Source organism: Cheilinus undulatus, linkage group 18, assembly GCF_018320785.1.
Source record: "Cheilinus undulatus linkage group 18, ASM1832078v1, whole genome shotgun sequence".
Taxonomy (NCBI): Eukaryota; Metazoa; Chordata; class Actinopteri; order Labriformes; family Labridae; genus Cheilinus; species Cheilinus undulatus.
The window spans coordinates 13,477,374-13,489,739 of record NC_054882.1 but is presented as its reverse complement, the minus strand read 5'-3'; the positions used below and the strand labels follow the sequence as shown (position 1 = coordinate 13,489,739).

Below are 12,366 nucleotides of genomic sequence, written 5' to 3'. Positions count from 1 at the left end.
TTTTAGCTTGGTGCTTCGTGGGGTTAGAATTATTGTTCTTGGCGATGGACGAAGTTTTCTTTCCTTGGCTTTGTCTCCTTCAGGAGGGAAAAATAATGCTGCTATTTCAAGCTCAAACGAGAGTGCTCAGCCATTGTGTGTCTTTGCAGCGAGCACATACTCTGTCTCCCAGGGTGCAACTGTGCTTACGTAGGCGCCACGCCCTCCGCCGAACCGGAGGTTTTCTAACCATCATCCAGTTGTCAGCTGTAAAACCAATGAATAACTAGTGATTAAAATCAGTGGTTCTCAACTGGTCTCGCCTCAGGACGCGCCAGTTTCTTCATTGACAAATCGCTACCCCAAAAAAAGGAAAGAAAAACAAACAAACAAAAAAAAGCTGCATGTTTATTTAATGAATAACATTGCTGCTTTTTGCCCATTTTTGCCACCTTCACCAATTTTTGCAACTTTGTATCAATTTTTACCCTTTTATGCCTCTTTTTGCATTGTTTTGTTGCCAGTTTTTGCCACCTTTTTGCCCTTTTCACCCATTTTTGCCACATCTTTTTGCAAGTTTGCTCTTTTTGGCCACTGTTTGTCAATGTTTGTCCATTTTATGCCATTTTTTAACCATTTTACCCTTTTATGCCATGTCTCTGCAAGTTCTTGCCACTTTATTCCTCTTTTTGTTCATTTATGACACTTTTTTGCTGGTTTTTGCCACTATAATGAATTTTGCCACTGTTCATGTCTTGGGCCCATTTTTCCCACTTCATGCCACTTTATGCCCTATTTTACCACTTTTAACCCATTCATGCCTCCTTTTTAAAAACTATTTGAACCTTTTTTTCCACTTTTTACCCTTTTTTTTGTACCTTTTCACAATTATTCTATTCTTTTCCAAAAAAAGTTGTCCTAGTGTCTTCATCCTTGTGCATCCTGACACTGTGCCCTCACTATGATGTCTGACATTACTTTCTCATCACTGTATGCATTGATATTGATATCACTAGATAAATATAGCACAGGGAAATAAATACATTTTTAAATATCTGCAAAACCCAATATTGTGCATGCATCTCAAATCCACACATGGTAGCGGAGCTTCTTGTGGTTTTAATCAGCATCCACAGTTCGGGGTATTTTATGATTGGCTAACATAAACCAGGTCTCCTAGGCTGAAAAAGGGACCTGCTGTGTTGCTGTTGCCTGCTCCCCAACTAAAGATGTGATCTCTTGATTTATTGAATCCCATCCCAGTACAGTACACACATCCACACTGCCATCGATTCATGTGTGTGGCTTTTCTGTGCATGCTATGAAGCGTGGAGCTCCTGTGTGTTGGACTGAAACTGGCTCAGAATTGGATATATTTATGATGACCGACCAGTCATTGATTACAGCCAAACAGGCTGAAAAACGGCCACTTCCAGTTACCAGCCAGTTGCCTGGTGCATCTCTATGGCTGCAGAAAAATGCAAAGAGATCCTAAGGAGAAGCAGGGGAGAAAATTACGCCCAGCCCAGTAAAATATCAGCCTGAAATCTGATGAGCGGATGTGTGAATGCAGGAAAACATTCTGGAACATTCACCAGCAAGCAGGCAGGGCTGACGACGCTCATGTTCAGAGGCAGTCTGTCCTGAAATTTTCAGATTGAGCATGTGTGAAAACAGCATTCTTCTGTGTTTTAATCAGTATTTAGAGAGAAAGGAACCCAGCAACAAGACAGATTTTAGTAATAAAGACAGGAATGCCAGGGGAAAGCCCATATGATATATACTGTAGGTCTGCACCATTCTACAGCTAACGCTCCCAGGAGAAACACTACAGCCCATATTAACTAAGACATCACTGAGGTCTCCAAGGTCTATTTAAAGTGTGTCTAGAAAACTACAGCGAGCCCGGCTGTCCCCTGGTGACGATGACAGGGAGACATGGAGAGATTCAGAGAGCGTCTCCGTTAACTACAAACTGTCAGAGGGAAGTCTCTGATACGAGGGGAGGCGTTGTCAGGGCTATGGTGTGATAGTGACACAGGGAGGCCCCGCTGCAGAGAGAGCTGACCTTTATAAGTGGATGGCTTTCATGGAGGAGAGGAGGGAGAAGAACGGCGGCTAAACCAGCTTACCGCCCATGCACGTGCATTCAGGAACACACAGATGACAATACAAACGTCCATCTGCTGCAGCAGTAGGCGGCTATTTCATTGTGTTCTGAAATTTGAGTGAAAATTAAAATCCACATCCATTATAGAAAGTAAGCACAGAGAGATATAATAAGACTGCAGGAGCTTTACTTAGCAGGTGGCTGCAGTAAAGAGAATGCACACTTCTATAGCATGAACATCTCAGACTTTAGAGTGCAGGAAAAGGAGGCATTAAAGGTGATGTTCATCTTAAAATGATGCTGTAAAGGTGAAAACTACATGCTGAGTTATTTAGCTCTACCAGCTTCAACTGATGGACTCTCTGCTTCGATATGGCAGGTCACTAAATCAACGAAGCCTCGTCCAAAAGGCTGCTCCAGATTTAGTTTTTATGTGCAAACAGGTTTTTACACCTAGACTTGATGTATCATTGAAAAGAAAGGAGGAAATGCAACTTAAGGCACACTTAAGGAATAAAGTATGACGTCTCTGATTAGAGCTTGTCCACAGCAGAGCAGTATGTACGTATAAGTGTAGGTGTTTTAGGCAGGACCCACAGGCCTTCATCAGCTGAAGTTTGTTTCTTTCTTCATCAGTTTTGAATTTGGGATTTGTACAGCAATGCATAACTACAACTACACAAAAACTTCAGTTACTGTCACATGTTATAAGGAGGATATTTTCTATAGATAAGGATCTTGTGCGCATCCAGATTTTGGCTTGGTCTCAGGTGTACCCTGGCCTGCCCCCAGAATTAGCTAACGCCCTGATAAACTGATAGAATAGGCCCTCCACAGTTCTGATTTATTGATGATATCAATGCATGTGTGTTGGATCAGTAGCATTGGTGCTAGCATCCTGGCTAACAGTTTCCTCATGTTGGAGCTGCAAGGTGTGTCAGGCTACAATTGGGTTATGATGTTGGAATGATTTATTCATATTTGCATGTCTGCCTATTTAACTCACTGTTTGTCATTTTTTGGCCCATTTTTTCCACTTTTTGCCTATTTAATGCCACATTGTCACCGTTTTTACCCTTGAATGCAAGTTTATGCCCATTTTTGCCAAATTTTTTTTTTGCCTTCAATCATTTTTTGCCACATCTTTTTGCTAGTCTGCCTATTTTAGCAGCTATTCGTACATTCTTGCCCATTTCTTGCTGCTTTTTGCCCCATTTTTGCAACTTATGTCAATTTCTGACCCTTTTTTTTTTTGCCACTTTCACCCATTTGTATCCATTTTTACCCTTCTATGCCTCTTTTTGACCATTTTTGCATTGTTTTGTTGGCAGTTTTTGTCACCATTTTTTCCCTTTTCACCCATTTTTGCCACATCTTTTTGCAAGTCTGCCTTTTTCTGGCCACTGTTTGTCAATTTTTATCCATTTTATACAATTTTTTTTAACCATTTTTACCCTTTTATGCCACGTTTTTCCGGTTCTTGCCACTTTATGCCCCTTTTTGCCCATTTATCCCACTGTTTTGCAGTTTGTTTGGTTTTTTTTGCTATTTTTAACCCATTTCTGCAACTTAATGCCAATTTTTGCCACTTTTTTTGCTACTTTCATCCATTTTTGCCACTTTTCATGTTTTTGGCCCATTTTTTTCTGCTTTATGCCCCATTTTACCACTTTACCCATTGATGCCTCCTTTTTAAACTATTTTAACCATTTTTTTTTCACTTTTCACACATTTATTGGTATCTTTTCACAATTATTCTATTCTTTTCCAAAAAAAAGTTGTCTTAGTTTCTTGAACCTTATGCATCCTGACATTGTGGCTAGCTATGATATCTGACATTGCTGCATTGCATGCATTGATATTAATATTACTAGATAAATCAAGTACAGGGAAATAAAAGAATTTTTAAATATCTGCATTCAGTTGACTAGTCTAGAGCCAAGAAAACACCCAGAAAACAGTCCAAATTAAACCCCATTTATTTAAGAGGGGATCAGAGCTGTCATTGGTAAACAGGGTGGGAGTGGTTTGGGCCTGAACTGATAAAAATATAAATCATTAGTATAACCAACAAGTAATCTGGTACCATCTACCTAAAGATCTGATTTTAGTCATCTAACCTGTTCATCCTGCACATCCCTTCTTCTCAGATATCGACCATAATTCTACATGGCATTGAGCCTTCTTCTTCTGCCATGTTTTTTACTTTTTTTCATGAGTAGTCTCAAACAGTAGTTTGTGGAAACATGCACAAATTCACCTTTTTGCCAGATTTTTAATAACCTGATGTTTTTGCACACTTTGGATGTACACCCCTCTTATTAAAACCTAACACTCCATTCTCTATGAAAATGTCATCCCGGTCATGCACAACTTCTTGTTTATATTCCCCATGATTCATGTATCAGTAACTCTTACTGATAAATATTAGAGTTGTTGTTACTGTAGTAACACACCAACAATGCATATATAATGAAAAATGTGTACTTATCCCCCCATAATTAAAAAATAATTACCCCACAATTAGAGGGCTGACATCTAAAGTGTGATAGATTTTTCCCCGGGGTACTAAAACAAAATCCCCTCATGGCCAAAAGCTAACTCTGCCAAAATGAATGAGATTTTTATGGATTGAATCAAGTGATTGAAGATACTTCTCTCTGTCTCCTACAGGACCTGTACAGGAAAGACTGCAACCTGGCAGCCCAGCTGCTGCAGTGCTCCAAGTCTCACTACAGAGCACACAAGATGTCGGAGGTGAGCTCCCCAACACTGCTGCTCCCCAACGCTGCCCAATGATTACATCAACAGTTCTGATTATATCTGTGCAGAAATAAGCTCTTCAGAAACAAGGTTTACAGGAACATCTGAAAGGCAGGTTTAGATATCAAGAACATTTCTAATACAAATGAATTAAAATGAATTCAGAGCAGGTGGTGAATATCGGTAAACTTCTCCTCAGTACAGCCTCATGGATAGCCACCATCCTTTATGAACCTTCTGTGTACATATTAAGAGTACATATGAGCCATTATGCTGCGTTTTTCTTGTAATAGAGACAGCATTGTGTGGCTTTAACATTAAAAGCCTCTGTGCGAGGTTTTCATAATAGGACAGAGTCACAGTGCTCATGGCCTTTTCATTCAGATTGATGAAAGTCTGCAGTCTGAGGTGCCATCTGTCTGCATCCTGCTGCTGCATAATGAATGAATGAATGAAAGAAAGGTTGGCCTGAGACACCTGATGCACACAAGAAGAAAAGTTCTCCACTCATTAGTGAGTGAGGTAACAATCACAGAGATGAGAGTAAAGGCTTAACAAAGAGTCTAACAGATGAAAAAGAGGAGGGTTTGGATTTACAACAGCTAACGGACTCAGACATGTCCAACAGTTTTAAAATAGACAGTACTGTAATTATACTTTAGCCACCTCCAAACATTCTGCTCCTTTAATTTAATTCTTCTCACAGACCATCAGCTGGTTCAGAATCCACTGACAAGCAAATGAAGCTTTAGTCTTTGATTTTGAGCATCTGTGAAAAAAAAATTTAAAAAAATAAACTGAAGTAGATTTCATTACAATTGGAAATAAATTATGGCTGACTAAGGTTAATACTAACATCCAATAGAAACTGAGCTTAACATCCAATACAGGCCAATTATTACATCCAGTATAGGCTTAAATATTACATTTGATATAGCCAATTTATTACATCTGATATAGACCAATATTTACATCTGATATAGGCCAGTATTTACATCTGATATAGACCAATATTTACATCTGATATAGACCAATATTTACATCTGGTACAGGCCAATATTTACATCTGATATAGACCAATATTTACATCTGATATAGACCAATATTTACATCTGATACAGACCAATATTTACATCTGATATAGACCGATATTCACATCTGATATAGGCCGGTATTTACATTAGACACAGGCCAATCATTACATCTAATATAGGCTGAATATAACATCTGATAAAGGCCAATATATACATCTGGTATTGGCCAATATTTACATCTGATATAGGCCAATATTTATATCTGATATAGGCCCATATTTACATCTGATACAGACCAATATTTACATCTGATATAGACCAACATTTACATCTGATATAGGCCAGTATTTACATTAGATACATGCCAATTATTACATCAAATGTAGGCTGAATATAACATCTGATAAAGGCCAATATATACATCTGATATTGGCCAATATTTACATCTGATATAGGCCAATATTTACATCCAATAGGCTACATACATCTGATATTAGCCAGTATTCACACCAATTTTAGGCAGATATTTACATCTGATTTAGGCCAATATTTACATCAGATATTGCCCATTATTTGAATCCAATATTGGCTGACATTTACACCAGTTCTAGGCTGATATTACATCCAATACTGGCCAATAGTTATACCAGACATAGGCGATTATTGGCATACAATACAGGCCAATATTCACATCTGATATAAACCAATATTTACACCCAATATAGGCTGATTTATACATCATATAAGGCCATTATTTTATATCAGATATAGGCCAATATTTACATGCCATATAGGCCAATATAGACATCAGAAATAGGCTGATATTTTATCCGATATAGGCTGAAATGTATAGCTAAGATATTGGTTGTAAATGTCAGCAAAAATTGTCATAACTGCTGAAACTAATTAATTATCTTCAAGCTTATATCTGAGTCTACAATACCATGCAGATAATATTGTGCATACTAATATATAAGAGATTGATGGGACAGCTGAGGAGACACAGGAAACAGAGAGAAGAGAGTCGAGTAGACGTGCATCAAAGGGTTAATTCATGAGTTAAACCTGCAGCTAACATGTTAAGAACTTTAGCCTCTGAGCATAGCACATCACGTTCTCTAGCTGAGCTAAACCAATAAGACTAAAGATCCATTTTTAACAGTATCATTGCACATCTGCCATTTATGATTTATAGTGAACTAGGTGATGAGTTCAAGTTAACAGGCAAAGGTAGCTGTGTCTATAAAGGCAGCATATCAGCAGTCAATGAACAAGAGTTTCTCTTTATGGCTTATAAATAAAGGCATTCATTTTTAATACGTTTTCATTCTTTAAAAAGTTAGTCTGTGTTACTGCAAGTTGAAGAAAGCTTGTGAAACATGAAAATTTAAAATCTCTTGAATAAGTGAAATATTTTGAGGAAAAAGGGTTTTAAGAGCAGTTGAGGATGATTAAATAATAAGCGCTGGTTCAATTATCCCCCATTAGACACCTTATTCTTTAAATGGTGCATAGCGGGTCCACATGCATGCCTCACGTGGACTGAAACTGCTAAACTGTGTGACTCTTAATTAAGATCTGCCTGAGATAACAGCTAACGCTGAGCTAGCTTACTCGGAGCACACTGTATATTATCCCCCTCACACAGCCTCACCTACTTTCCATCTCTATTCCCTCTGGGAATGGCAGCTGCTGCTAAAAATAGCCCTGACTTAAAAGATGCAGGTTATTTTATGCCGAGCCGAGCTTCTATTTCTTAACAAAGCCAAGTCAGTATTTTATCTTTTTTTCCCCTATTCCCAGCTGGAGACCTGGAGCACTGGTTTAATTTGATTCTAAGCTGTTCCCTGTGGAGCTGATATGTGTTTGATGGTAGACAGAATAAAGAGACAGTGAAAAAAGACTGAGAGAGAGAGGGGAATGAAAAGTCTTTGGTTGAGAAGGCAGTGGAGCAAGAGGAGGCAGATGAAAGGATTAAGAAAAGAGAGGAATCAGAGTGGCAGGAACAGTTCCTACTGACCCTGACCATCTTTAATTGGCACAAAGAACCAGTCTGTAATTGATGGGAACAGTTTTCCTCAAACATGAACCAGTCCAGCAGATTATAGGTCTGTCTGCCTGTGTATGAGGAGGAACAGAGATAGAGAAGATGATATAAAAGACAGGACAAACAGCTCAAGATTTACCCTCTTTTTGATAGTTTTAGAAAATAAATTCAGATAATGAAATGAAATAAAACATAGGAAAGTGAATGACAGGGTCTTGGGTAAAGACAGGCAAACAAATAAATAATTAATCTTACATTCAGCAGTTTTCTGACAAATTCATTAGGTGGGCCAAGTAGTGCAGTCCCCCTGAGATACACCAAGTGGTCTAGACTGTGTGAACTTAGCAAAGATGAATTACTTTCCAAACCACAGCAATAGATGAAAGTCCTTGAGGAATGGTCCTAAAATACCTTTGGTGCAAAGCTTAGAATATAATTGAAAAGAGGAAGAGTTTTTAAATGATCATTTCATTTATGAAGGGAACAAAAACATCCAAACCTACGTGGTTGTTCCATCTTGCATTTCTGATAACTTGACATGAGTCTTTTACATCGCTGTAGAGGAATTTTGGCCCACTCTTCTTTGCAGAATTGTTTTGATTCAGCCACATCGTACGGTTTTCCCGCATAAACAGCCTTAACTGAGTCAAGTGAGTCCTGCAGGTCTTTAGTTGTTGTTCTGGGTTCTTCTGGAACCTCCTGGATGGCGCTCTTGGAGTCATTTTGGTAGGCCGAAAACTTCTGAGAAGGTTCATCACTGTTCCAAGTTTTCCCCATTTGTGGATAATGGCTCTCACTGAGTCCCAAAGCCTTAGAAATGGCAATGCAATCCTTTCCAGACTGATAGATGTCAATGACTTTGTTTCTCATCTGTCATATCGCTGTGACAAAATTTTGGCCCACTCTTCTCTGCAGAAATGTTTTAATTCAGTCCCATTGGAGGGTTTTCTAGCATGAACAGCCTGTTTAAGGTCATGCCACAGCATCTCAATCAGCTCTAAGTCAAGACTTGGACTAGACCATGTCAAAACCTTCATTTAGGTTTTTTTTGTCCATTCAGAGGTGGACTTGCTGGTGTGTTTAGGATAATTGTCCTGCTGCATAACTCAAGTGGGCTTGAGCTTGAGGTCACGAACTGATGGCTGGACATTCACCTTCATGATTTTCTGGTAGAAAGCAGAATTTATGGTTCCAAGTCCAGGTCCTGAAGCAGCAAAGCAGCCCCAGACCATCACACTACCACCGCCATGTTTGACTGTTGATCTGATGTTCTTTTGATGAAATGCTGTGTTAGTTTTACTCCAGATGAAATGGGACGCACACCTCCCAAAAAGTTTTTTTTGTGTGGTCGGTCTACAGAATATTTTCCCGTTTGCTCATGGCAAATTTACAAGCGGATCGTTGGTTGTCCATATTTCCTTCTGGCTTCAGCATCTACCAAAGATTATATATATTGACAACAAGAGCATTTACTTTATTACCCAAACACACAGTCAATAACTGTTATCAGAGGAACAAGCCGCTCTCCTGGGGTTGTAATATCTTTGACATTGCCACAGGAGAGTAAGCTTATTTTATAAAAATATCTCAGAGGTAGGATGGCCTTGTTTGAGTCCAAAAATCTTTTTCTGTGTTTATTTCCCACCTTAATTTTGACTCTTCGTCTTTCCTTGTCTTAGCTTCCTCTGGACTTCCAGGAACGTATCAGTTCCCACATGGAGAAACATAACCGAGGTAGCGGAGCCCCCATGGCTGTTTCCCACTCAAACTACTCTGATGCCATACCCACAGCCATAATTGCCAAGGTCCTGGAAAAGCCTGAACCAGGAAACAGTTGCCCTGTGACACGCTCACCAAGCCCGCAGCCACAGGATGGAGACTTTCTCACAGGAACAGGAAGTACAGATCACCTTAATCGCCGCATCACGTACAAAACATCCGACCTGTACTGCAGCGATACGGCCCTCTACTGCCCCGAGCGATGGCAAGATTCAGAGCGCAGGCAGAGCGTCGATCTCCATGGCACCAACCTGCTCCAGCTTCATGCTCAGAATTCCACAGACAGTAACCCTGACGAGGAGGCCTACCATTCTGGAAGCTTCTCCCACCATGAGCCTCCATCCTCCTTCCACCACGATGAGTTTGGTACGGGTAGCCTCCCTGCCTCTAGCACGTACTCTAGCTTCAGCCTTGCATCTGATGACAAGGGAGGAGTAAGTGGTGGTTGTGGACCCACCGCCAGCAGCACATTATCTTCTTCCCACCAGGGTCTCTACATGGAGTGGCGAGATGGGAGCAGTGGGGACTATGGGCGCAAAAGCACATCCTCTTATGATAAAGACAGCCCAAGCTTTCCAAAGTCCCTGAGCATCCAGCACATGTCGACCTCCAAGAGTCCGCAGAAAGGCGCCTCACCAGGATACACGAGGACGGCGTCATGCTTCAGTGAACCGTACCATTCCAGCACGCCTCGCCTGGCTTCCTCTCACAGCATGGGGTCAACAACTGGACTCGGCCAGGCTCGAGGAGGGACTCTGGACAGTCAAGGTGACATCGGGGTGCCTGAAGACGACCTAAGCAGCCGCTGGAGACAGCTCAGTGTAGAAGACATCAATACCTTTTCTTACCGTAACATCACAGGCCGGGCTTCTCCATACAGTTTTTCTGAGCACCACTTTGCCATGGGCCCTTCCACTAAGGTCAAGGGAAACCTCTACAGCAGCTTCCAAGAAGGAGATGACGTCTTCCACAGTCGTGTGCTGGACCAGTGCTTCGACTTGGGCTCCCCTTCGTCCAGCCGCAAACCAATGGAGCATCGCAAGCAGGAGAAAACGTCGATGCTGTACAGAGCTAAAGATGACAGTCAAGACTCAGAGTGCAGTCTGTATCTCTCAGGGAGCTCAAAGGAGAAGGAGAGCGCTGGAGGAGCAACAGCATCAAGCAGCGCCAAGAAGGACTATGTGAATCTGAGTGCGGACAGTTCGCCAGAGTCCCTACGCCAAAGCTCCCTCGAAGCCTCAAGCCTTCAACACTACCCAAGCCCGAGGCCCAGTGTAAGGCCTCGCCCCAGCTCCAGCTCTGCCGTCAGCGTCGGCCCTGCACTCCCAAAGAAGACGTCTCCAAGATACCAAAAATTTGGCAGCACGGGACTGACGAGAAAGGACAGTTTGACAAAGGCACAGCTCTATGGTACGCTGCTGAACTGAGTGGCAGAAGCAAGCTTTTCATTTTATGCATGATGATTCCTAACTTGCTGTACTGTGCTGTACCGTTTGTCTCACAAGTTTCCTGCAGCACACATGCTTGGTGTAATGGGGTATTATGATGTTGTTTTATGTATCTCTTTGCCAAGGCATGTTTCATGCAGTCTGCATCACTTTTTATATTGTATGTCATGCACAGGTGGAGCTACCTGAAACCAGCTATTCAGTATGTTTTGTTATGATTATTTAGAGCCACAGTTTATTAGACATACAACACACACCCGGCTACATGAATTTACTGTGCTATTAACTCTTTTTTTCAGTGTCGAGTACTGTTAGTAAAACCAGCAAACACCATTAACTCCTGCGCTATAATACACAGTATAGATAATGGGATAAAGCGTGTTCAGTGGGGTGACTTAATCACACGTTTGGGAGGGAGTTTATCCATTATGTATAGTGGACCCTGCTGACTGCAAGCTGTTAAAAAGATTTATTTATCCTCTACTTTCTCTTAACCAAATGCATGCTTTATAATGCATATTAAGACGATGTAAAAACACACATTTGCAGCTAAACTGTTTCACAGGGGGACAATATCTTCAAACGGCACTAACAAACAGTGCTTTCATTCATTGGCTAAATAAGAGTCTTAAATAAAGTGTATACTGTATTTAAAATCAATGTATTCTTTACAGTAAGAGGTACAATTGTGTTAATAGTTCCTTACTGGTGTTAGACCTCAGACCCCACAATTGGAAACTTTTACATGCCAGGACCCTCATTTATCAGTGGTGCAAAAAGAAAAAGTCCCACATTTTGTCCTGTTTCTAAAATGTACCCATGAAAACCCCAGTCCCCAATCAAATGTTCCATCTAAACCAGTGGTTCTCAGCTGGTCTTGGTTCAGAACCCACCACTACTCCCTGAAGAGAAATCAGTTTAGAAAATGTCCAATCATTTAAAATTATTAAATAAAAAAGTTGATGTTTGCAGATATTGCAAATGCAAACATCTTTGCATTTACAGCGCTGAAAAAATTGGGGCTAGGTTTTGTAAGTGGAAATTTTGGGCACTTGAATAAATGGCCCAAATTCCAAAAAATTTGGGGCGCTGTGTAAAATATAAATAAAAACAGAAGTTGATGATGGTCAAATCTCATAAATCCATATGTTATTCAAAATAGACAGCAAACAACATATCAGATGTATAAACAGAGACATTTTACCA

At 40.6% G+C, this 12,366-nt stretch overlaps 1 protein-coding gene across 1 annotated transcript in view; it reads left to right on the top strand.

Moving 5' to 3' along the window:
• The window catches only part of LOC121526395 (brain-enriched guanylate kinase-associated protein), a 49,867-nt gene extending 38,330 nt beyond the window's left edge, over positions 1–11,537 (top strand). Inside the window, exons 5-6 of the mRNA XM_041812970.1 lie at positions 4,763–4,846; positions 9,613–11,537. Of these exons, the coding sequence (XP_041668904.1) occupies positions 4,763–4,846; positions 9,613–11,139 (1,611 nt within the window). The 3' untranslated portion in view covers positions 11,140–11,537. The remainder of the gene's footprint in view (positions 1–4,762; positions 4,847–9,612) is intronic.
• The last annotated feature ends 829 nt before the right edge of the window (positions 11,538–12,366 follow it).